General features: G+C 45.6%; 1 protein-coding gene across 6 annotated transcripts in view; it reads left to right on the plus strand.

The window, feature by feature from the left end:
* Window positions 1–13,375, plus strand: part of GNG7 (G protein subunit gamma 7) — a 369,218-nt gene extending 355,843 nt beyond the window's left edge. For all 6 annotated transcript variants that reach the window (XM_021009004.2, XM_021009000.2, XM_021008999.2 and 3 more), the window contains one exon: window positions 6,469–13,375. In XM_021009004.2, the coding sequence (XP_020864663.1) occupies window positions 6,469–6,594 (126 nt within the window). In that variant the 3' untranslated portion in view covers window positions 6,595–13,375. The remainder of the gene's footprint in view (window positions 1–6,468) is intronic.
* Window positions 13,376–22,692: the final 9,317 nt, after the last annotated feature.

A 22,692-nucleotide genomic window follows, 5' to 3' on the forward strand; every position in this document is an offset into this window, starting at 1 on the left:
TCACACAGCTAGTAAGTTTCTGAGTCAGAATTTGAACTCAGGTCTTCCTGTCCCAAAATCTGCACCCTAGCCACTGTGCCATGCCATTCCTTTCTTTAAAAAAAACCTTTTTTTTACTTTAAAATTCCTTTAAAATTTCATTTTTTTTCTTGTCTTTTTTTTAGGCAATTGGGGTTAAGTGACTTGCCCAGGGTCACCCAGCTAATAAGTGTCAAGTGCCACCTAGCTGCCCCTTTTATTTTTTTTTTTCAGTCAGAAAAATTCCACCTTCTCTAGGGGGCAGCTAGGTGGCACAGTGGATAGAGCACCGGCCCTGAAGTCAGGAGGACCTGAGTTCAAATCTAGTCTCATATCAAACACTTGACACTTACTAGCTCTGTGACCTTGGGCAAGTCACTTAACCCCAATTGCCTAAAAGCAAAAAAAAAAAAAAGTTCCACCTTCTCTCCCTCTCATGCTAGCGCTCCACAACTAGCAGCAGCTGAGAATGGAAAAAAGAAAAGAAAAGAAAAAGCCCCCATCATAAACATGTAGCATCAAGCAAAATAAATTTCTGCATTGGCTGTGTCCAAATGTATGTTTGTCTCATTCCACACTCTGAGTCCTTCACCTCTATCAGGAGATGGGATAACATGCTTCATCATTAATCCTCTGAATCATGGTTGATCATTATGATTATCAGAGTTCCTGCTTCTTTCAAAGTTGTTTGTCTTGATTTTATTCTTGTCATTGTATAAATTGGTCTCCTGGTTCTTTTCACCTCTCTCTGCAGCAGTTTATACAAGTCTTCCCAGATTTCTCTGAAACCATCCCCTTCATGATTTCTCATAGCAGAATAGCTAGTATTCTATCACGTTTATATGCCATAACAGGTTGAGCCATTCCCCAATTCATGGGCATCCCTTCAGATTCCTATTCTTTGCCACCTCAAAAAGAGCTATAAATATTTTTGTACATCTTCTATTGGAGTTTGTTTTGCTTAAGACTAATCCCTCACTTAATCTACTCTCCCTCTAATTCTTCCTTTTCCTTCATATTTCCCTGTTGATTGAAATGTATTTCTATACGCAACTCTGTGTGTGTGTATTCCCACCTTTGACTAGCTCAGATGAGTGAGGTTCTTGTGTTAGCTGCTGACCCTCATCTCCTTCTCACTTGTATACATGTCTACTTACATACCCTGCTGTGAGATCAGTTTCCCTAACCTTCCCTGTCCTCCCCCGCCTTCCCCAGTGTATTCTTCTCCTGTCTTTCTATTCTTCTTGTAAGTATATCAAGACATAATAGAACCATTCCCAGGCCCTGTCTAATCAGACTCCCTCTATGACCCTTAATCATAATAGAGTTCAAAGGAAATACAAGTATTATCTCCTCATATCAGAAGAGAGGCAGTTTACCTTGTTTAGTTCTTTACCATTGTTCGTTCATGTTTGCCTTTTTATGTTTCTCTTAACTCCTGTGTTTCAACTTCAAAGGTTTTACACTATTCTGTTCTTTAAATCAGTCCTCTTTTTCATTAAAGATCCATTTTTCCCCTGTAAGATTATACTCAGCCTTGCTGAATAAGTTATACTTGGCTATAAACTATTATGCTTTACCTTCTGGAATAATGTATTCCAAGTTCTCTGCTCCTTTGTAGTGGTGGCTGCTAGATCCTGTGTAATACTGACTCTGACTCCTCAATATATGAATTCTTTCTTTCTGTCTACTTGCAGTATTTTTTCTTTGGCCTAGAAGCTCTGGATTTTTGGCTTTGATATTTTTTGAAGTTTCCATTTTGGGATTTCTTTCGGGAGGTGATCGACGTATTCTTTCTATTTCTACTCTGTCATCTGGTTCTAAGAGATTTGGGTAGTTGTGTTTTATGATTTCTTGAAATATGATATCTACACTTTTTGTTATTGTTGTTCATGGCTTTCAAGTAGTCTAATAATTCTTAATTTTTTCTCCTCAGTCTGTTTTCCTGATCATTTGTTTTTTCTATGAGATATCTTATATTTTCTTTCATTTTTTCAGCCTTTTTTACTTTAATATTTCTTATTATCTCATGGAGTCATTGGCTTATATTTGGATCATTCTAATTTTCAGGAAGTTTTTTGGTTGTTTTTTTTTTTTAGGCAATTGGGGTTAAGTGACTTGCCCAGGGCCACACAGCTAGTAAGTGTCAAGTGTTTGGTCTGAGGCCAGATTTGAACTCAGGTCCTCCTGACTTCAGGGCCGGTGGTCTATCCACTGCACCACCTCGCTGCCCATGGAAGTTTATTGATTGGGCAAGGTTTTATACCTCTTATGCCAAACTATGAATTCCCTTTCCATTTTGTTTTTCCACATCTCTCGTTTCTTTTCTGATTTCCCTCTAGTGCTCTCATTTCATTTATAAAAAAAAAAAACAACATCTTTTTAACTTCTAAACTCTGGTTTTGTCTCTCCCAGGAATTCTGTTTGACTCGGTGCCCACGCTGTTTGTTTGTTTTTTTTCCTGAGGCTTTGCATATAGATATTTTAGAGTTGTTGTCTACTTCTGAGAGGGTGTTGAATGTCTCTGTCACATAGCAGCTTTTTATAGCAGGATTCTTTTTTTGTCTGTTTGTTTGGTCATTCTTCCAGCCTGCATTTTGTTTTCAGACTTTTTGCTAAAGTCAGGCTTTGTGCATTGACCCGCTGGTCCTGCTGCCACTTTCTAGGGGCATTGAGTGTTGAATTATTCCAGACTTAAAGGAATAGTTTGGGCTAGGGATCTGCAAATTTTCAGGGCTCCCAAAGTGGTCTGGTCTGGGGCAAAATCTGATTGTTGTCCCTCCTTGTCTGAGGACTACAAATTCCTGATCCAGATATGAGCGCAAGTAACAGAAGAATGCTGCTTGGCGCATTCATGCTCAGCCAGCTGGGAAACTCTCCTGGTTCTGAGACAGAATGCAGGCTCCCTTTTGGTCTGCGATTCTTGCCTTCATCATTCCTCTGCAGGCTTCAGATCAGGCTAGAAGCCGGAACTGAGACTCTGCTCTGCTCCTGGGGTCAGAGTCATATTGCTGCTGTTTGCTTTTGAATTTGCTTCTCTTACCCCAGGAAAACAAACCATCCCTGGGTATAGTTTCCCATCTGTGGTGATGTGTGACCCACGTGGAACTAGGTAGTGAATTATAAAGCTCCCAGTTGACAGTTGCTCCTACACCCTGGAGAGCCCCAGTCAGGGTCTAGGACTCTTCTTGCCCTGGTACACAGCTTCTCCCTGGGAACCAGAGTGCTCCACAGTGATGCTTCTGGCCAGATCCCATCCCTGGTGGCCACAGACTTCTCTGTCTGTCTCTCTGTTCTGATCTGAACTGGAGAAGTGACTCACTGTTGACTTTTTCTCAGATTTCTCCTTCAGAATTCAGCCTGGTGCATTTTCTAGATCTATTTGGTGGAGATTGGGGGGGTTTTGGGGGAAGGGCCCTCATTGTGCTGTTCTACCATTTTGGCTCGACCTTCATGCTATCCCTTTCCATCTGTTCTTCACAAGGAAGACTGGACCCATTTTTGGCAAGTCTCACCTCTCTTCCTGACAAATCCAGCACTAACCAACATTCCCCTTTCATCCTAGTAAATTAAGTGCCAGCTCAGGCACCTGGTTGAGGCCCTCCTTCCCCTAGTCACTCCATTAAGTAGGCTTACCGCCCACAACTTCACCCCCCCCACACACTTGCTAGACCTTGAGGACTTGGAGTGATGAGCCAGCCTGTGCTTAGCAGCCTTTAGATGAGAAACCAGGCTGAGTGAGATACTTGACTGGAGTGTCATCAGCGACTGCTGAGCAGCTCACGTGGAGATTTCTTTCAGATTGGTCTCTGATTGGTTTGTAAACATGGTGAAGTGTCTACAGTTTTCTTGCCGTCTGAGACCTCCTTCTTTTTATGCCAATTCCTCGTTTACCAAAATGCTAAGGTGCCAACTAGCTAAATAAGATCCCCTTCCTTTTTCACTTTAATGCAGCCCATTCTAATGGTAACAGTGATACACTTCCTTTTTTGGAGCAGTTTAGTGTATAGAAACACAGACTGTTAGACTTGATTAGAACCTTAAAATGTAGAAAGTCAGAACTGGAAAGGTACCTTAGGACATAGAACATGTAATGTCAGAATGAGAAGGGATGACCTCAAGATGTAGAACACATTAGTAGGTCACCCTGCCCAACCCTTTCATTTTGCAGAAGAATGAAACTGAGGCTCAAGTACTCAAAGCAATTGGCCCAGGGTCAAAAAGCAAGTTTACAACCATAAATATATGTGCGTGTAGCACCTTCTATGGGCAAGACCCTGTGCTTGCTACTCCAGGGAAGTGTGATGAGTCAGTGCTCTCAGGGGATACTCTCTAGCAGGGGAAGAACAACATGTTCACTAGTAACAATAAATCAAGGCAAAATATGAACTAATTACAGGGGGTTAGAAAGGAGAGAGAGAGAGAGAGAGAGAGAGAGAGAGAGAGAGAGAGAGAGAGAGAGAGAGAGAGAGAGAGAGAGAGAGAGAGAGAGAGAACTTCCAGCTTGGAAGATCAAGGAAGTCTTCCTGGAGGAAGTGACATTGGAGTTGGGTACTGGAGAATGAGCAGGCATCCGATTAGGGGAGGGAGGAGTGCAGGACATTCCACACAAAGGGAGAAGCACATAAACAGGAAACCACAGGGTGTATGGAGGGAATAGGACCAGGTTTTCTACCCAGAACTGTCACTGATTCTTCTAGGTTCTTGATTACATGTCCTTGTGCTTCATCCCACCTCTTTTCCTTCAGGCCACTGAACTATTGGATTTCTTTGAGGTATAGATTGCAGCAAGAGTAAGATGGAGTAGAGAAAAGAATACCAAGCTATGAAAACATCTCATCCCTGTTGGGACTGAAGAGTGTCGTCTTTCTAGAATGGAGCCAAAATATAGAAATAAAGGCAAAGAATCAGAATTTAGAAACTGAAAGGCTCCTCAGAGACCATGTGGTCCAATTCTCTCCTCTTACAGATGAAGAAAGTTCTATGACTCGCTCGAGATCACACAGATCTTATGGAGCAGGGCTGGCATTCACACCCAACCCTGACCAGCTTTTGGGCCAGGACTCTTCTTTCTATGCTACACTGCCTCAGCAGAACCCCAGAATAACTTGGGGGGCGCATCATTCTACCCTAAAGGTGAAGGTGTGAAACTCCATTTAGCCTAGAACTATATGGACTAAATACGGTAGCGGACTTGATGAGAAGCAGTGACACCTCACTCCCCCACGCAGCCCAGAAACATTTTCAGGCTTTTGCCTCCCTTCTTTTTGTCTGGGCACATGGGTTCTTTTCCAGAGATTCTCAGGGGTTGATTCACTGCAGAAATCTAGGATCATACAATGTCAGTGTGGAATACAGAGCAAAGACTGTCAGACTTGGAAGGGACCTTAGAACATAAGACCAGATTAAAGACTGTCAGAACCGGAGGCTGTCTTAGAACACAGACTCTTAGAGCTGGAGGGGCCCTGAGAAGGGAAGTTACTATTCCTGTGTTTATTTAAAAGCTACTCTTCCCTAAGTGGGGAAAGCATTTGTGAAGCTTCAGTAGCCTGAGGGTGTCAGGCCTTTCTAGAGTTCACTCTGTATTTTAGGTAAGAACTAGAGGAAAAAGAAGAATCCCAAGAGCTCACGGTCACATAGCTAATGCTCTCCAGAAGCAAAGCACCTTGTCTGTATCAGCTCATCAGGTCCTCGCAACATGGAAAGATCAGCAGGCTTGGAGTCGGAAAAGTTGAGTTTGAATTCTGGCTCTGCCTCTTACTGCGCGTGTGACCTTGGGCCCCTGAGGACCACTCCCTTCCTTGGTGAGATGAGGGCGTTAGACCAGATGACCCCTGAGTGACTTCTCACTCTGACGTTCTGTGTTCTCGATAGCGTGATACGGTAGGAAGAGTAGAGACCTTTCAGTAAGGAGCTCTGGCTTTTGCTCCTGGTTCCACTGCTTTCTTAGCTACGTAATGATGGACGACGAGTCTTCTCCGTAAAGATGGAATGATGATAAATGCGCGGCCTCTCATACAGGATGGGAGAGAGATCGTTTGCTCTGAGACCCCAGACAGCTTGGACCCTTTGGTCTGATGGTAGACTGGACGGACTGCCCCCCAATCCAGCGCCTCTGATCCTGCCTTTCACAGGGCTGTTTTGCAGCCTTGCCCCAAGTGCCCCTTCCTTAGCACCAAAGCTGCCTCCAGTGACCAGTAAGCAGCAGGTGCAATGGAACCAGTTATTTATTTCCTCTGAAGCATAGTTTCCTCATCTGTAAAAGGAGAAGGTCGGCCTAGGTGACCTCTGACCTAGATGAGGTCCCTTTCAGCTCTAGATCTGTGATGGTGATGAGCCTTTGCCCAAGGCTAGGAGGATAATGTGTTCCTCAGCCCCTGCCTAAAGATCCTCACGCCCCCTGACCTTGTTTCTTTGTGTTTGCTCTTTTCCACCTCTACCCACGTGCAGGTGTCCAAAGCCTCCTCGGAGCTCATGAGTTACTGTGAACAGCACGCCCGGAATGACCCCTTGCTGGTGGGAGTGCCTGCCTCAGAGAACCCCTTCAAGGACAAAAAGCCTTGTATCATCCTATAGCTCCATCCTCCTGGGCATACACAGCCTCTCTCCCTGGCAGGGCCATCCCCATTCAGTATCGATTTCGAGCCAAACCTGTCCGAAGTCACAAAAACTCTCGACAGTCAAAAACATCCCCAGCACCACTGCGGCCGCAGCCGCCACCACCACCACCACCACCACCGTGAGGAGGGGCGAACAGTATGCTTTGTGTTTGGGTGGAAAATCAGATCCAGCATACCCACAAGGCGGGGTCAGCATACCAATTTGAAGCAGTCTAAACGTCCCTGGGAGGAAGAGGATAGGGGCAGGGTTCTGATGTGTTTTTTTTTTAAAGATACTCTATTGCCATTTAAATAGTGGTTTCAAAATAAGGGTGGGTGGAGAGACAGGAGGGAGACCTAGGGTGTCTGCCAGTTATTAGGGGGCCCTCACATCAAGGTCAGAGTGGACCTAGGTTGTAATTCCTCCTAGAATGGTTTGCCCTTCAGAGACTCCGGTTAGACTGGCAGGAATTCAGATTTAAAGGAATTGCTCATTCTTTTAAAAAAGAAACCTACTCTTTCATTTAAAAAAGAAAAAAAATATGGAAATTATGTATTGCTAAAATGGGAGCAGGGGGGAGGATATTTCGACAACAGTATCATATAAAGGGATAATGAAAGCATGGACAGGGGGGAGGGGGGCAGAGGGGATAGGGAAGGGAAGTCATCCATGGACCACAGCATGCATTTCCCAGCTCAGACAACATAGGGCATCTGTATCTCCACCACCGCGTTGTGGGCAGCACACTCTAGCAGCCCAGCCATCAAGGGAAGCGGTGGACAGTGGCTTGAACTGGGGAGTGCCCGTCTCCTTGCATTGTCAGTTGGGGGGGGGTGGGGGGAGGGGCATTGGGAGGAAGCATGAGGTATTGATGTGGGTATTTGAAACCTCTGAGCCTATCCTAGCTCTTCAGTTTCTGAGCAGAGGGCTCCAGATGAATCCTTTGATCTTGTCTTCTGAGCATTGGGGGTGGGGGTAGGGTCAGGATTGCTTTTTGCTTCTGAGGGTAAGGGGTTTTGAAAGGCATTTGGTTGTTGTGGTTTTTAATTAACTGTGTGGCTCAATCCTTTTTTAAAACTCCTGCCCACTCATTAGATGATTCTTTGTCAAATTCACTAAAATAAGTACCCCAAAAGTGTCCTCCATTCCCTTTCCCCTGGATCAACATGTGTCTACCAACCCATTTAAGTGCCAGAAAAACGGAGCTTAAAGCACTTCAGTTGAATCCTAGAATTATTAAATACTATATGCCAGGCCTTGTGCCAGATACCAGGTAGAGTTTAAGGTATGTACCAAGATAAAAAGAAAAAAGTCCCTGGCCTCCTGAAGTTTAAAATCTTGTCGAGGAGAGAAGAGACGTGCGCAGATAGCTGCAACATAAACTGGAATAAAATAAGCCAAAGGAAAGGTCCCTACCAGGTGCTATAGGAGCTCAGAAGTTGGGAGGGAGGTGTATTTCCTTCTGAGGGGAATCAGGAAAGGCTTCATGGAGGAGGTTTCACTTGAGTCAGGCCTTAAAGAAAGGGGATCAGAGCAGCTAGGTGGCACAGTGGATAGAGCACTGGTCCTGAAGTCAGGAGGACCTGAGTTCAAATGTGGCCTCAGACACTTGACACTTACTAGCTGTGTGACCCTGGGCAAGTCACTTAACCCTATTGCCTAGCCAAAAAAAAAAAAAGAGAAAGGGGAGGCAGAGAGATGATGAAATATAATTATGGCCAGAATTCTGAGGTTCCCTGACCCTCATGGAAGATGAAAGGACCTAGGGAATTCTCTTTCCTCTTCACTAGGAATGAACCAACAGGCTAGGAATATCAGACGGGGCAACCCCTCTCCCCATATCTGCTGCTGTTGCTGACAGCCTATAACAAGGCAGAGAAAGTCCCTCCCTGCTGTATCGTAGGATTTAGAGTTGAGACTTCAAAGATCAACTCGTCTGAGTGTCTCATTTTACAGATGGTGAAACTGAGGCCCACAGAATCAAGTGACTACTTGCCACAAGGTCACCCACTGGCAGAGCTGGCATTCAAACCCTGCTTGAGGTTTATTGTCCAAAGCACTTCTCCAGGGAGTAGGCTGAGGGGTGGAGGAAGAGCAGAGCTCAGGGAAGCCTCTCCCTCCCCATTCACCAGCCAAATCCCTTTTGCCCCCAAGCAAAACAAAAGCCAGATTCCAGAGAGTGACCAATAGAATTCAAAGTCTGATACTAAGAGACCTTTGGGATCATCTAATTCTTGTTTCCCCAACTGATTGCCCTGTCCACAAAACTTTTGTTACTGTGGAATCTTGACCTTCTGTCTTAAAACCTGTAAGCAAAACCAGTGACTCATCCTCCCAAGCCCAGCATTCACCCTCTTTTCCCCACTCCCAGTCCCTTCTTTCCAAACCTTGATGCCAAGGCTACAGAATTTGAAGCAAGATAGATTTTAGGATTCGGTGCTGGAAGGGACCTCCAGATCATCTAATCCATTTCACAAAGGTTCAAATTGAGGCCCAGAGAGATTAAGGAATTTACCCAAGGTCACATATGGCTAGGAGGTGACAAAGCCAAGATTTCAACCCAGGTCTTCTGATTGCAGATACAGTGCTTTTTCCACTCACTACCTGTGAAATTAGATATTTTACCAGTCTACAGAAAAGCATGGGTTAGGGACCACTGATCTAGACCAGTTCCCTCATTTTACAGAGGAAATTCAGGGGGAGAAGGTCATCAGTGGCAAAACAAGACTTTAGAAACCAGCTCTTTCTACTCTGCTGAAGGCAAACAACCTTCCCACTGGGATAATTGGGCCGTTTCCCAGATGAATTTACCTAGAACTGTCTCATAGGAATCAGGTAGCAGAGAGCACCCATCTGTCTGGCAGCATGGTTTCCAAGGGACACCATTGAGCTGGGATTTGGGAGAGGATAGTACAATCCTAGTCCCCATTTACCAGCTAAAATAACCACTGAGTTGTAGGGCTTGCCATGATCCTCTTCCTACCCCTTATTGTTGAGAGAAAGAGATATGGCTGGTGTTGACCAGCTTTGCACTTTCTTAAAGAACCCTGGAAAAAACTATTCTCCCATGGCCCTCAGTTTGCAGTTTTCTGGCAGTTCTCTCAGCCAGACCGCCTAGCACCTTATCCTTGGCCATTTCTAACTTTAAGAAAGGGAAAATTCTGAGGATCCCTGCTGAATTCCATTTGAACTTCATCGTAGGATTTCAAGTTGGAAGGGACTCTAAAGTTCATTTTATAGATAAGAACCTAAGGCCAATGAAAAAAAGTGATTTGCCCAAGGTTACTCAGAGCCTGGATTCAGACCAGTGCTCTGATTTCACATCCAGTGTTTTTTCCCCACACCACCTTTAAGGTTGTCTGGGCCTTCCCAAGGACCACTTTTAAGGATATCCAAAAGACTTATTGGTAACAAATACTGCATGCTCTTTTAACTGCCAGTCAAGTGGACTAACTCACAGGGTGATTTACCTAACCCCCCCCTCCTAGCTCAGGAACTTCCCTGATCTGATCCTTCAAGCCATGCATCTGGACTTAGGGGCCCCCTCAAAGCCTAGCCCTGAAGGTGTGCCAGAACACAGGCCCAGGATAAGAGAAAGATGACTAGAAATAAATGAAAAGTCAAATCCTTCAGGACATAGAGTTGAGAGGGAGGACTTTGGTCAGAAAGCTAGCTTTTAAAGACCCCCATCTGCCCATTTGTTCCAAAAACAGAGGTGGCTTAGTAAGTCTATTTTCCCTCCTTCCATCTTGGTAGCACTGTTAAACTTTAGAAATAGAAAATGAGGTTTCCCCTCCTCTATCTAACCTTGAGAAGACAAAATATAAGTGCTGAGTATACTTCTCAGAGTCATAAAATGTTGAACCTGGAAGGAACTTTAAAGATCATCAAATCCGAATCCCTCATTTTGCTGAAAGGGAAGTTGAGGCCCAAAGAGGAGACATAATTTGTCCAAGATCACACAAGCAGTAAGTAGCAAATCCAAGACTAGAACCTAGATGGTCTGATTCCCTGGTACCTCATGCAAGGCATTCAGCTTATGGACCCGGGCGGGCATTCACACAGAGGTTTCTGGGCCACAGTGAGACCTTCTCTCTGGATCCTGTTGATCTCTCAGGATTGCATTAGGCCTTGCTTCCTTTCCTCCAGAAAATACATTTTGTTTTGCCAGCTCTTGGGGCACTGCCCTGTTTTTTCTCCTGCCCAGAAGTGGGCAGCTGTGCCAGACCTTAAAGGGAATCCCTTCCTAGCAGAGCCCTGGCTAATAGCTGACCCCAGTCCAAGTCCCAGTGACATCATCCTGATTATCTGGGAGGGGAGACCTGTTCAGTTAATTTACAATGAGGGGGTTGGACTAGATAATCTCACTAAGGGCCCTTCCAGCTCTTAGTCATAGAGTCCTACAGTCCTACGCGCCAAGGAAATTTGGTAGGAAAAAATTAGATCCAGAAGTTGATGTGAGCCAGGTTCTAGCCTCAAGAAGTTGCTATAGCTTGTGGACACCACTCGGTATAGCTCTCCCTTCCCTTGGGCTCCCACACATCCAACCTGCCCCTACTTGTGGTCTGCCCTTCTTCCTTCAGCATCCCTAGATAGAGGGAAATTGTTAGAACCCAAACCAGGTCAGGATTTAGAGAAGGATGCAGCCCAACAGCCTCCCAGGGAACTTCCAGCCAGTGAAAGCCATCCATCCCATCTAAAAATAAAGGACTTAACTGCTCCAAGATGAGGTTTTTTTTACTTCTACTAGAGAAGAAATTGGTCTCATGGTGACACCAGACAGAATACAGGGCTAGCTTAGGTAACCATGGAGAAATGGTTTCTATTCTCCAAATAGCCAAGTCCCATATTTAGATGCCAGTAGAACTACAACCAACCTTTGTTAAGCACCTGTTGTATACAGAATGCTATGCTCTAGACTGGAAGGCAGAGTTTAGATGAGGTGTTTGTCTACCTTTGTGAGTTTGTCTGGAGGAGTAATCAGGGCCAGGAAGGCAAAGCAGTTTTCATCCCTGACAGACCTCCTGCCCCACAGGCCTAGGTTCACATCCTCCTTCCTTCTCCACTGATTCTTCCACCCCTGGCTTCTTGAATGCAGCCCTGTGAGTCTGCAGCCTTTAACCATGTCTCCTAGAGGCCTAGAATTCTCACTGGAGATTGCTTGTCCAGGTCTTACATGATACAGATGACAAAACTAAGGTTCAGAAAGGGGTCACAAAATGAGTGGTAGAACTGAGACTCACTCCCAGGTCTCCAGCCTCCCAGCCCATGAATGTTGCCACTTCATAATATTTTGTTACCCTTCCTCCCGCCCATCTTCTCCTCCAAGGAGCCCTCCATCTTTAGTAGCTGCGCCCTCCTCACTCCCGTGTGCCCAGCTACTCGGGCCTGGGGTGAGGGGAGGGTAGGGAAGGGGAAGAAAGTTGGGGATTCATAGCACCCATGCTCAAACCAGAAGTAGGCAAGAAGGTAGCCACTCACTTTCTACAAAGAAAAATCCTCAACCTTTTTATTCTTCTCCTCTCTCAGAGTAAATCAGTGTTCATACTTTAGATGAGATGTTTTTGTTTAGGATAAATATAACTACAAATAACAGTAACTGCTTGTACTTTTCTGTCTGTGCATTTGCCAAAAAGAAAAAAAATAGACTTTCTTTAGGACTTTTAAGTGCTCTCTAAAAGGCAAGGAGGTAGCTTCTCTCCTGCTTCCTGTGGTGGAGTGTCAGCGGTGGCCTAGGCCAAGCCCAGCACCCTGGAACTGTTTAAGACCAGCCAACCAATTTCTGAGGGTGGTAACAAGAACTGGGGAGAAAGGAACTGAAAGCAGGGCAGAGAAATGGGAAAAGGGGGAAATGGAATTTCTATTTCATCTACAAAGCCATTCACTTTTTCCCCTGGCTAGAGGATGAGGGCCCAAGGAGGCATTAGGGCTTCCACCTGCCCTGGCCTAGGCAGGCTCTCCCCGGGCCCACCTGGGAACCTGTGAAATTGTCAGGTTAATACCATGCAACTGTACAATGGCTCCCTGGAAGCAAAGATGATGTGTGCCCCACCCCACCCCCTTCTCAGGATGGCCTGGCTTCCTCTAAGCCTAGATAGATCACCTGGCCACATTGTCTCCCCTACCCCCAACCAGCAACCCCTAAGTGAAGAATCTCTCTCAGTCATGACCTTTGACCCCCAGGGATGTAAACTTCTGAGGCCTGCTCTAAAGTGGAAGGGGCCTGTCTTTTGTCCGCTGGGCCAACGTCTTTGAGACAGCGTGGTCCCTCAGAAATGGGGGCCTCTGGGCAACTCATCCATCTCTTTAACAACCTCCTTCCAGGGCCCTTGCCTTCTGGAAGGTGGGAAGAGCCCATCAAACCACTGCCTGAGCTCAGCCCCTAGGGAGTGTCCAAACCGTAGGTAAAACCGCCAGAAACCATTGCTCCTCCTTGAGGAGCACTGAGCGAGGAAGTAGACAGAGCATTTAATTCACTGAGAAGCTGTGTTGAACATTTTTCTTTCTTTCTATCTTCTTTCTTTGCCAACTGATACCATTGCCAAACACCCGTGGAGCTTAATGGCGACTGTTTCAGGAAGCACTCTGTGGTGATAGAGAGGTTCCCATCTGCCTGCATTGGGAACATAGATAAGTTTGAGGGGTGACTCCAGGTGTGCCATCAACTGCTTTCTCGCACAGTGTTGACTGTTTTGTGGAACTGTTGTTACAAAGTGAATTGGTACCACAATAAAAATAAAAAAAGGCTTACTTTTCACTTTCTTGCACTTCCTTTCATGTCTTTTTTCAGGTGTGTGTGTGTTGGGGCGAGGGGCGGGGGGGAGGGGGGAGGTCAGGGGAACCAGCAGCCTGGGCTCCACACCACAGTACACAGGACATCAGCACCAAAGGCAGCCTTCCTTAATCAGGCTCTTCAAGGCAGGGCCTCAGTCACCTACATACTGTCATTTCACAACTAGGGAAACCCAGGCCCTGAAGGGAGCAGAGACTTCTGAGTTCACTCAGCAAGCTAGCACCAGAGGCACCAGGGTATGATGGAAAATGTGCTAGATTTGCAGGTAAAAGGCCTGGGTTTAAACCCTACTTCTGCTCTTTACTGTGTGACCCTGGGCAAGTCACTTCTCTTTGTGAAATTAGGGGGTTGGACTACGCATTCTCTAAGATCCCTGTCATTCTTGCCAAAAGTGAAGATGGGGTGTATCACCCACGTTCTCTTCTTTGATTCTCTGTTTTACAGAGGGGAAAATGAAGGCCCAGAGAGGAGAAGACACGTTAGTGCTAGGAGAACTGGGTCCTGGGTCTCTTGTTCAGACCACACCTCCAAGCTGCCCTATGGGTACAGATCCCTTTACCATCACCCTAGGGAGTTTGCTACTATTTTAGGCTTCAGCAACCGACAGGCTACATTTATACATAGCTTCATGGATGAGAATGGGCCTCACATGCCTTATCTCACCTGATTCTGATAATACCCTTGGACAAGGAGAAGGGCAGGGATTATTGTCCCCATTTTCCAGAGGGGTGGACTTAACTTGTCTGAGGTCCCAGTGGCGTGCACACAGTAGGTGCTAGGTGTTTGTTGAGTGAAGTTATGTTATGCTAGTAGGAAATGGGCCAGACTTAAGCTGTATAGACTTTAAACAATGTCCTTTTGAGATCATATAGTCCAATCTCCTCCATTTACAGTTGAGGAGAATAATGTACATTGAGGTAGTGAGATAGCTGGGACAAAAAACCAGGGCACTTTCCCCTACTTCAGTGGTGTCAAATTCAAATCTAAGCAGGGGCCGTGAATCCCTAACTAAAGATCCCTGTGGGCTGTATATTGTATATTGACAGTTTTTAAATGTAATGTTCTCTGTGTTTTATTATCTTTTTATCTAGTTGGTTAAATATTTCCCAATTTCATCTTAATCTGGTCCAGATCAGTCAGGAGCACCACCAGTAACATGTTTTGACACCTCTGCACCCTGCCATCCCCAGAAACAGCCCTCTTGGGCCCCATTGTCCCCAGACTGTTCTCGTGGCAATCTAGGCATTTTTCAAGACAACACTGAGACTTTGGATTTTTATTTTTCTCTGGGGAAGGGAAGTATAACTACTGTTTAAAATCAGGGCTTGGGGTCTGGCCACAATCCTTTACCTTGGAAAACAAGCAAGACTAGAGTTTCCTTCGTGGGAAAGTCCCTTAGACCAGGCAAAATGAGATCCACAGATGGTACCACTTTGACACCTCACAAGAGCCTCGTTTGGGCAACAAAATAGAGTTAGACCATTAGAGACCTTAGTGATCTTCTAGTCTGATCCCTTCATTTTACAGATGAGAAAACAAAGGCCTAAAAAATGTTAAGTGATTTAATCAAAGTCACACAGTATCTAGGATTAGAGGAGTATAGATTTAAGGCTGAAAAGCCCTTGGCAGCCATCCTGCTGAGAGATGTTAAATGTCCAGGGTTACACAGGTTACCGAGCTGATGTCTGAACTCGGATCCTCTGACTCCAGTGTTCTCTTCACTGCACCATGATGCCTCAGCCTGAAGGCAGACATGTCCCCCCCTTCCCCAATCTTAAGGGGGAAGTAGCCGTCTCTTCAGAGATCCCCAGAAAGAAGAGGGAGAGGCGGTCTTTGCCCTCAAGAACCCCAAAGCCTGAGTGGGGAGATAAGACCCACACCCTCTAGGAGCCTCTAGTAGGAGGAGGGAATGCATCATCTCCAAGGCAGCAGACGTGACCCACATAAGTCACAAACCTCAGACTTGGCTAAATCTCCAGGTTAGGTGAGCTGTCAGAGCCAGTGACAGTGGTCAGGCGGGGATTGTTAGTCTGGGAAGGCATCACAGAATCACAACTGGAAAGGACCTCAGAGGCCAACCAGACAGTCCAAGCCTTAGCAATCCAGGAATCCCCTCTGAAAACATCCCCAACAAGTAGGCATTCAGCCTTACTTCAAAAACTTCTAGTGAGGAAAAATCCTTGCAGCCTGCCAGTTCCACTTTCAGATAGCTCTAATTCTTGAGTTTTCCTTTATATCAGCCTCCCCCCTGCCTTCCGCACCCCTTCCAGATCTGCCCTCTGGGCTTGAGAGGGATGGGTCCAGTCCCTCTCTTCCTTGTTACAGACCTTCACCAACTCGGAGGCAGTCATCTGGAGGAGGCAGCCTGGCACAGGAGGAAGAATGCTGAATCTGGAGTCGGTGGGCCTGGCTTCTAATCCAGGCTCGGTCACATGACCCTGGGCAGCACAGTACGGTGCAATGGTGGTTTGGGACTTAAAGGACCTGTGTTCAAATCTTACCTTTGATAATGGGCCAGCTGTGTGACTTCCAGTATGTCAGCTCAGCTTTCCTGAAGCACATTCCCCTCATCTGTAAAATGAGGGGGGACAGTCTAGATGGCCTCAAAGGTCCCTTCCAGCTCAAAATCCAGGATTCTCTGGGCCTGTTTCTTCAACTGTAAAATGAGGGAGTTGGGTCAGATGACTTACCTATAATACTGTAATCCACATGCCCTCTTCCCCAGGCTAAACATCTCCTGTTGTTTCTTCAATTGGTCCTCGTGGGGCCTGGATTTGAGGCCCCTCCCCATCCTGGCCCCCTTCCTCTGAATATCTTCTAGCTCATCAAATGTGCTTCCAACTCCTCCTTTAAGGGGACGTGCACAAGAGGCAGGAGGTTTATGCCAAGCTGTTCTTTGGTTACTTATCATTAATGGGCCACGGGTGGGCAGCATCCACGCTAAGTGTCTAGTAGGAATCAGGAAGGGGAAAACAGAGGAGATGGGAGGCCCGGGACTGAGCACAATATCAAGATGGAGACTGACTGAGGCAGGATAGAGGGGGACCATCAATTTCCTTGTCCGTGATACTCTGCCTCTCTCAACATGGCCTACGAGGAAGGAATGAAAAGCATTTATTAACATAAAACACAGTATCAAACACAACATTTTTTTAAACAAATAATGAAGAGATGCATAGGGTCCGAAGCCCAGGAGCTGGTCTTCTCAGTTTTATCCTGCCCCAATCAGAATACATCTGGAGTACTCTGTTCTGTTCTAGGCACCACATGTGATGAAGGACACTGACAAGCAGCAGAGTATGAGGCCTCAAAACTTCAAAACTTCAAGGATGATTGGTAAAACTAGGCATCTCTAACCTTCAGAGAAGAAGACTGGCCACGGACCTGGTAGATGACTTGTTGTTGTCATTCAGTCACATCCAGCTCTTTACCGGAGTGATTGGGGGCCATCTCTAGTCCTCCTGATTTTTATCTTGCCATTGGACCCAGATGGTTCTGGAGTCTACTTCACTTGCATGTCAGGGCATCACTTTCCTGATGTCATGGTCTTCTTCTAGAATGAAGGACAAACAACAACAACTGGAGTGTTTTGCCATCTCCTTCTCCAGTGAGTTAAGGTAAACAGGTTAAGTGACTTGCCCAGGACCACACACCTAGTAAGTGTCTGAGGCTGAATTTGAACTCAGGTCTTTCTGACTCCAAGCCCGGTGCTCTATCCACTGAGCCACCTGGGTGCCTGATAGATAGCTACCTTCAAATATCTGACAAGTTTTCACATGTGGAAGAGAGATCAGATTTGTTCTATTTGCTCCTGGAGGGCAGCTCTCCAGTTCTCTTAGCAAGACTCTGGAGACCCATATTTAGGCTTGAAGTAAAACACAGCTTCCTAACAATGGGAGCTCTCTCAAAGTGAATGGGATGCCATCTTTGGAGATGGTGGGTCTTCCATGGTGGTCATCAAGTGAAGTTTGGGTTTTGTGGAAGATTGCTGAGCTAAACTGCCCTCTAACTCCAAGATTCAGTGATTTTATGATGAGTCAACACCCTCATTATTCAGGTGGAGAAACTGAGGCTCAAAAAGGGATGTGGTTTGGCCCCTGTCCTCAGAAAATCCCCAGAGTGAAGGAGACTACTGAGCCTCTGTCTTTAAGGAGCCCTCAAGGATGAGGCATGGCTCCTTATGAGGAAATTGGAGTAGATCATCCCTGACTTCTGAATTAGAGAAAAACTATGATCTCTGGAGAGATGAGAGGTCCTAGGATGAGAAAGAAATGGGTGGGGGGGGGAGAGTGAGAGGAAGCAACCTCCTCCTCCCTCAAAGCCTAAAAGAGCAGCCAAAACTGTGGAAAAGGAGCTTTGTCCTGGTGGCAGGAGAGGGAGCCCAGAGGTGCCATTGGGCTAAGTCTTCTTGTGAACAGGAAAAATCCCAGCCCTATTGCTTAATCCAGCTTTGAACCTTCTTAGATTCCCCTGGAAGGCCAACATAGGGAGGTGTGGCCAAAGCCCTCTGCCTTGGAGCCCAGAGGGCTCCAGCCGTGGACCATACATATGCCCCACAGCCACCCCAAGACCCAAGAGCTCAGGGCAACAAGCAGGCAGTGAGGCCACCTGGGTCTGAAAAATCATGGAGGGTCACAGCTGGAGGACATCATTATAGATCCCCAGTGTAGGCCAGTGGTTTCTAATGTTTCCTAATACAAGGACCGTTTTCTAACATCAAAAACTTCTACAGGTACACACACAAAAATACTTATATTATTGCTATCCATTGACTGAGAGAACGCATGGTGACAAAAAACTCCTAAGTGAGTTTACATTTTGTTAGTCGTAGTAGCACCTACACACATTTGGAAAATGTTAATTAGTATATGGGCAAGATATTATTTTTCCTTTTGTTTACAAAAGGCATGCTCACTTATTTATAATCTCAAGGTGCATGTTTTGTTGGAGTTAAATTAAGATCAAAATAGCACAGCTATGGATGAAGTGTCCCTTGAATAGCTCTGAAGCTTCTCAACCCACAGGTAGAGAAACAGTGATCAATTATCTCCCATCACATGAGAAACATTGGGCCATCAGGCCTTCTTTCCTCTCAGACTGGGGCCTTCCTATCAATTCAAGGAAGCAGGCCCAGCCGGGATTAATGTCCCCATTCTATTTTTATAGTTAACTTTGATGCTTGGAAATAACCACTGTTTCACTTCAGTGACGTCCCTCTCATTGACCAAGATCAGAATCTCACTCTCATTTATTAACAGATGGTCTTCATGAGTTGCCATGGCCACAATTTGTCCCTTGTGTTATCAAGGCTGCTATCAGCTACCTCACTAATGCTGAATTCTTCAACTTGAAAAGTCTACAAGCCAAAGCCGAAGTAGGGGGAGTGTTGGTGGATGGTTTTCTGTTTGCAGATGATTGTGCACTCAATGTGGCCAATGAAGCTGAAATGCAACAAAGTATGGATCGATTTTCTGCTGCTTATGCTGATTTTGGCCTAACAATTAACACCAAGAAAACACAGGTGGTCCATCAGCCAGCACCACACCATCCATATGTAGAACCATCAGTTACAGAAAATGGAGTTTTGAATATTATGGATAAGTTCACTTACCTTGGCAGTATACTTTCCAGGGATGCACACATAGATGATGAGGTTGACACACACATTGCCAGAGCTAGCTCAGTGTTTGGGAGGCTCCAAAGGAAAGGATGGGAAAGAAGAGGTATTAGACTGACTACCAGACTGAAGGTCTACAGAGCCGTTGTGCTGACCTCATTGTTGTACGCCTGTGAAACCTGAACGGTATTCCAGCGCCATGCCAGGAAACGGAATCACTTCCATTTGAATTGTCTTAGGAAGATCCTGAAAATCAGCTGGCAGGATAAAATACCAGCCACTGAAGTCCTTTCTTGAATTAAACTGCCAAGCATTCAAACCCTATACTGCAGAGAGCGCAACTCCAATGGGCTGGCCACATTATTCAAATGCCAAATGTGTGCTTGCCAAAAAGACTGTTTTGTGGAGAACTTACACAGGGCAAGGGTTCACACGGTGGTCAGAAGAAGCAATACAAGGACACTCTCAAGGTCTCTTTGAAGTACTTTGGAATTGATTGTGTGACATGTGAGATGCTGGCACAGGACCACCCAGCATGGCGTGCCCACATCAGAGAAAGTGCTGTGCTCTATGAGCAAAGCAGAATTGAAGCAGCACAAAAGAGATGTGAGATGCGCAAATTGAGAGAACCCACCCCAGATGTTCACAAGGACTATTTGCACCCCACTTGTGCTAGAGCATTCCGAGCTCACATTGGTCTGATCAGCCACAGTCAGACACATTGTAACTTGACTCTAACAGTGATGTCATTTTGGTCCTCTTCAGGAACAATGAACAACCATATATATCTGTTAGGGGCCAGGACTCTCAGGATCTTTCAGATATGACCTAGAAGAGGAATGTCCCAAAATAAAGACAATTTCACCTGAGAGATATTTAATAGGGACTATTAGGAACATGGTCTCTAAAGGAAATTCTGAGGTCAATGATGACCATGCTAATTTAAGCTGAGATCTATTAAGCGCATGGAATACCAAGAGAACTTCTGTACTCAGCACAAACACTCAAATCTACCAAAAATGACTCACATCATAAAATGGAATCCTTAGCGACAACTGTAAAAATATGAGGCGTATAATGATTTCTGAAAAACCATGCCACTAAACTTCACCTCTCCTGTGTCTGGCTGGGCCTGTGTTGACATGAGGTCACACAGACTTCCCAACCCTTAGCAAAAAGAGTGGAAAGAAGAAAAAAAGGAGAGAAAAAAGCCTCTGACCAACCTCTCTGCCTGCCAGAAGAGTAGCTTCCTATATGCCCACCCACAGAGAAGGTGTAGAATCACTGTGCTCCTTCCTGTTCCATCCTCCAAAAGAGAGGGGGGGAAAGAAAGATTTCCCAGAAGACCTGGGTCTTGAAGCTGCATCTACTACCGCTGGTCAAGTCAGATCACATGTTCCTGATCATGTCCCATTGCCTCAACTCTTCTTCTCATTCAGTTCTCTCTTACCTTCTATATTGTAAGCTCTGCTGGCTCTGATGGGTAATGGAGGCAACATCTTCGTTCCAAGAAAAGAGTCAGTTTTGAATTAAGGGGTCCTGTACCATTAACAAACAGAAAGCCTCCTCCTAGATCCAGTCCACATGACTTATAGGCAACCCCTTCTACCAATCAGATGCCATTCCTGTATCTTTTGGCATCAAGAGAAGAGAGTAAATATTCTGTTTCCTCTCCATCCCATTTCCAAACAGCTTGGGAGCTAGGTGGTGCAGTAGATAGAGCACCAGGCCTGGAGTCAGAAAGACCTGAATTCAAATCTGGCCTCAGACACTTACTAGCTTTGGGACCGTGGTGGTGGTTGTTACTACTGTTCAGTCATCTCAGTCTGGTCCAACTCTTTTGGGGTTTTCTTGGCAAAGATACTGGAGTGGTTTTGCCATTTCCTTCTCTAGTTCATTTTACAGATGAGAAAACTGAGGCAAACAGGGTGAAATGACTTACCCAGGGTCACACAGCTAATAAGTGTCTGAGGCCGAATTTGAACTCAAGTCTTCCTGATATCAGGCCCGTTGCTCTGTCTATTGCCCCACTCAGCTGCCCTTGTGACGTTGGACACGTCACTTCAGTCTGCCTCATCTGTAAAATGTAACACCTTCCTTCAAGGGTTGTTAGGAGGATAAAATAACATTTGTAAAGCATTTTACAAGTCATAAAGCATAACATAAATACTAATGATGACCACACTGAGAACCTGGTTAGTTGTTAACAACAGTGGTGCCAAGGATGTCTGAGCAGGCAGCCTCCTAATTCCAAGAGGCCAGCAATGAAGGGCCTCTATCCCCTTAGCTGGGCTGTTCATTGGAACATAAATACGCAGCCCAGCATTGGGCCCATATTCAACACTTGTGCAACCTGCTAGGATCTGCTAGGGCTTGGGACCCACCAGTTTCGTTTTTAAGATTCCTGGGGGTCACCACCAGGCTACAATGAGGCACCAGAGAAATTCTCAGTAAAAGATCTCTTTTTTACAGGGAAGGAAACTGATAGGCCTGGATAGGTGACACAGGGAGTTAGCAGCAAAACTGGAGCTGAAGTTGTAGGCCCCAAAGATCTAAGGGTTTAGAGCTTCAAGCTCAGAAATCACCTACTCCAGGCTTTCTTAACCTGAGGTCCACAGACCCCTTGTCAACTCCCAAAGGATCCATGAGGGGATTTCAGGAGGTCTGAGAGCATCTTCATTTTCATTAACCTTTGGTTTTCTTTGTAATCAAGTGAGATAACATTGGTAAAGTGCTTACCACAGTGCCTGACTTGAAGTAAATACTTAACCAATGTTTATTTCCTTCCCTTCCCCTAACTCTCCACATTTTACTTTATGCATTCATTTAAAATTCTGAGAAGGGATCCAGAGGCTTCACCCAGACTCACTGCCAGAGGGATCCATGAAACACAACATGGTAAAGAGGCCTTGGCCTTGGTCTGGTCCAGTCTCACAGGTCAGGAAACTGAGGTCCTAAGAAGGACCAAAGTGACCTAGGTGGTAAACAACTGGCCTGGGTTTTGAGCTGAGGCCTTAACTCTAAATCCAGGACTATTCCAGCAGACACCACGCTGCACCCAGGCCCCTTGATGCCCAGGCCACAACATGACACCCCTCGCAGATGACAAATTGTAATACCACCATGTCCAACATGCTTGATTTTCCAAAGCCTCTTTCCAGCATCACTGAGAGGTAGGTAGAACATCTAGCACGATCCCCATTTTATAGATGCTTTCTTCTCCCAGGGTACAAACTATTCCCTTTAGGACTGATAGCCTGGCATCCAGAGGGGAGGGGGAGTTGACTTGGCAGGGACAGCAGACTCCAAGGTAGACAAAGGGAAGCCCTGTTTAGACAAGGGGCAGTGTGGCTCGGTGGAAGGATGACCACAGAGTATGATGAAAAAATGAAAAGGAAATTTTAAAAAAGAATACAATTTTTTCAAAAAGAAACATGGGTGGAAGGAGTCCAGAAGAAAACACAAAGAGGGCAATTTTGTTACTACCTTGTTAAATGTAATACGTACTTTTAAACGATAAAGTGTGTAAGTGTTTTGTATATTAAAAAGAAATAAAGAGAGAGTGTTGGAAGAACCAGATTCATTAGCCATATGGACTTGGACATTTCACAACTTCTCTGGACCCCAGTTTCCTCATTTCCAAATTAAGGCTTTCAACGAGATG

This window comes from Phascolarctos cinereus, unplaced genomic scaffold, assembly GCF_003287225.1.
Source record: "Phascolarctos cinereus isolate Bilbo 61053 unplaced genomic scaffold, phaCin_HiC Scaffold_4;HRSCAF=312, whole genome shotgun sequence".
NCBI lineage: Eukaryota > Metazoa > Chordata > Mammalia > Diprotodontia > Phascolarctidae > Phascolarctos > Phascolarctos cinereus.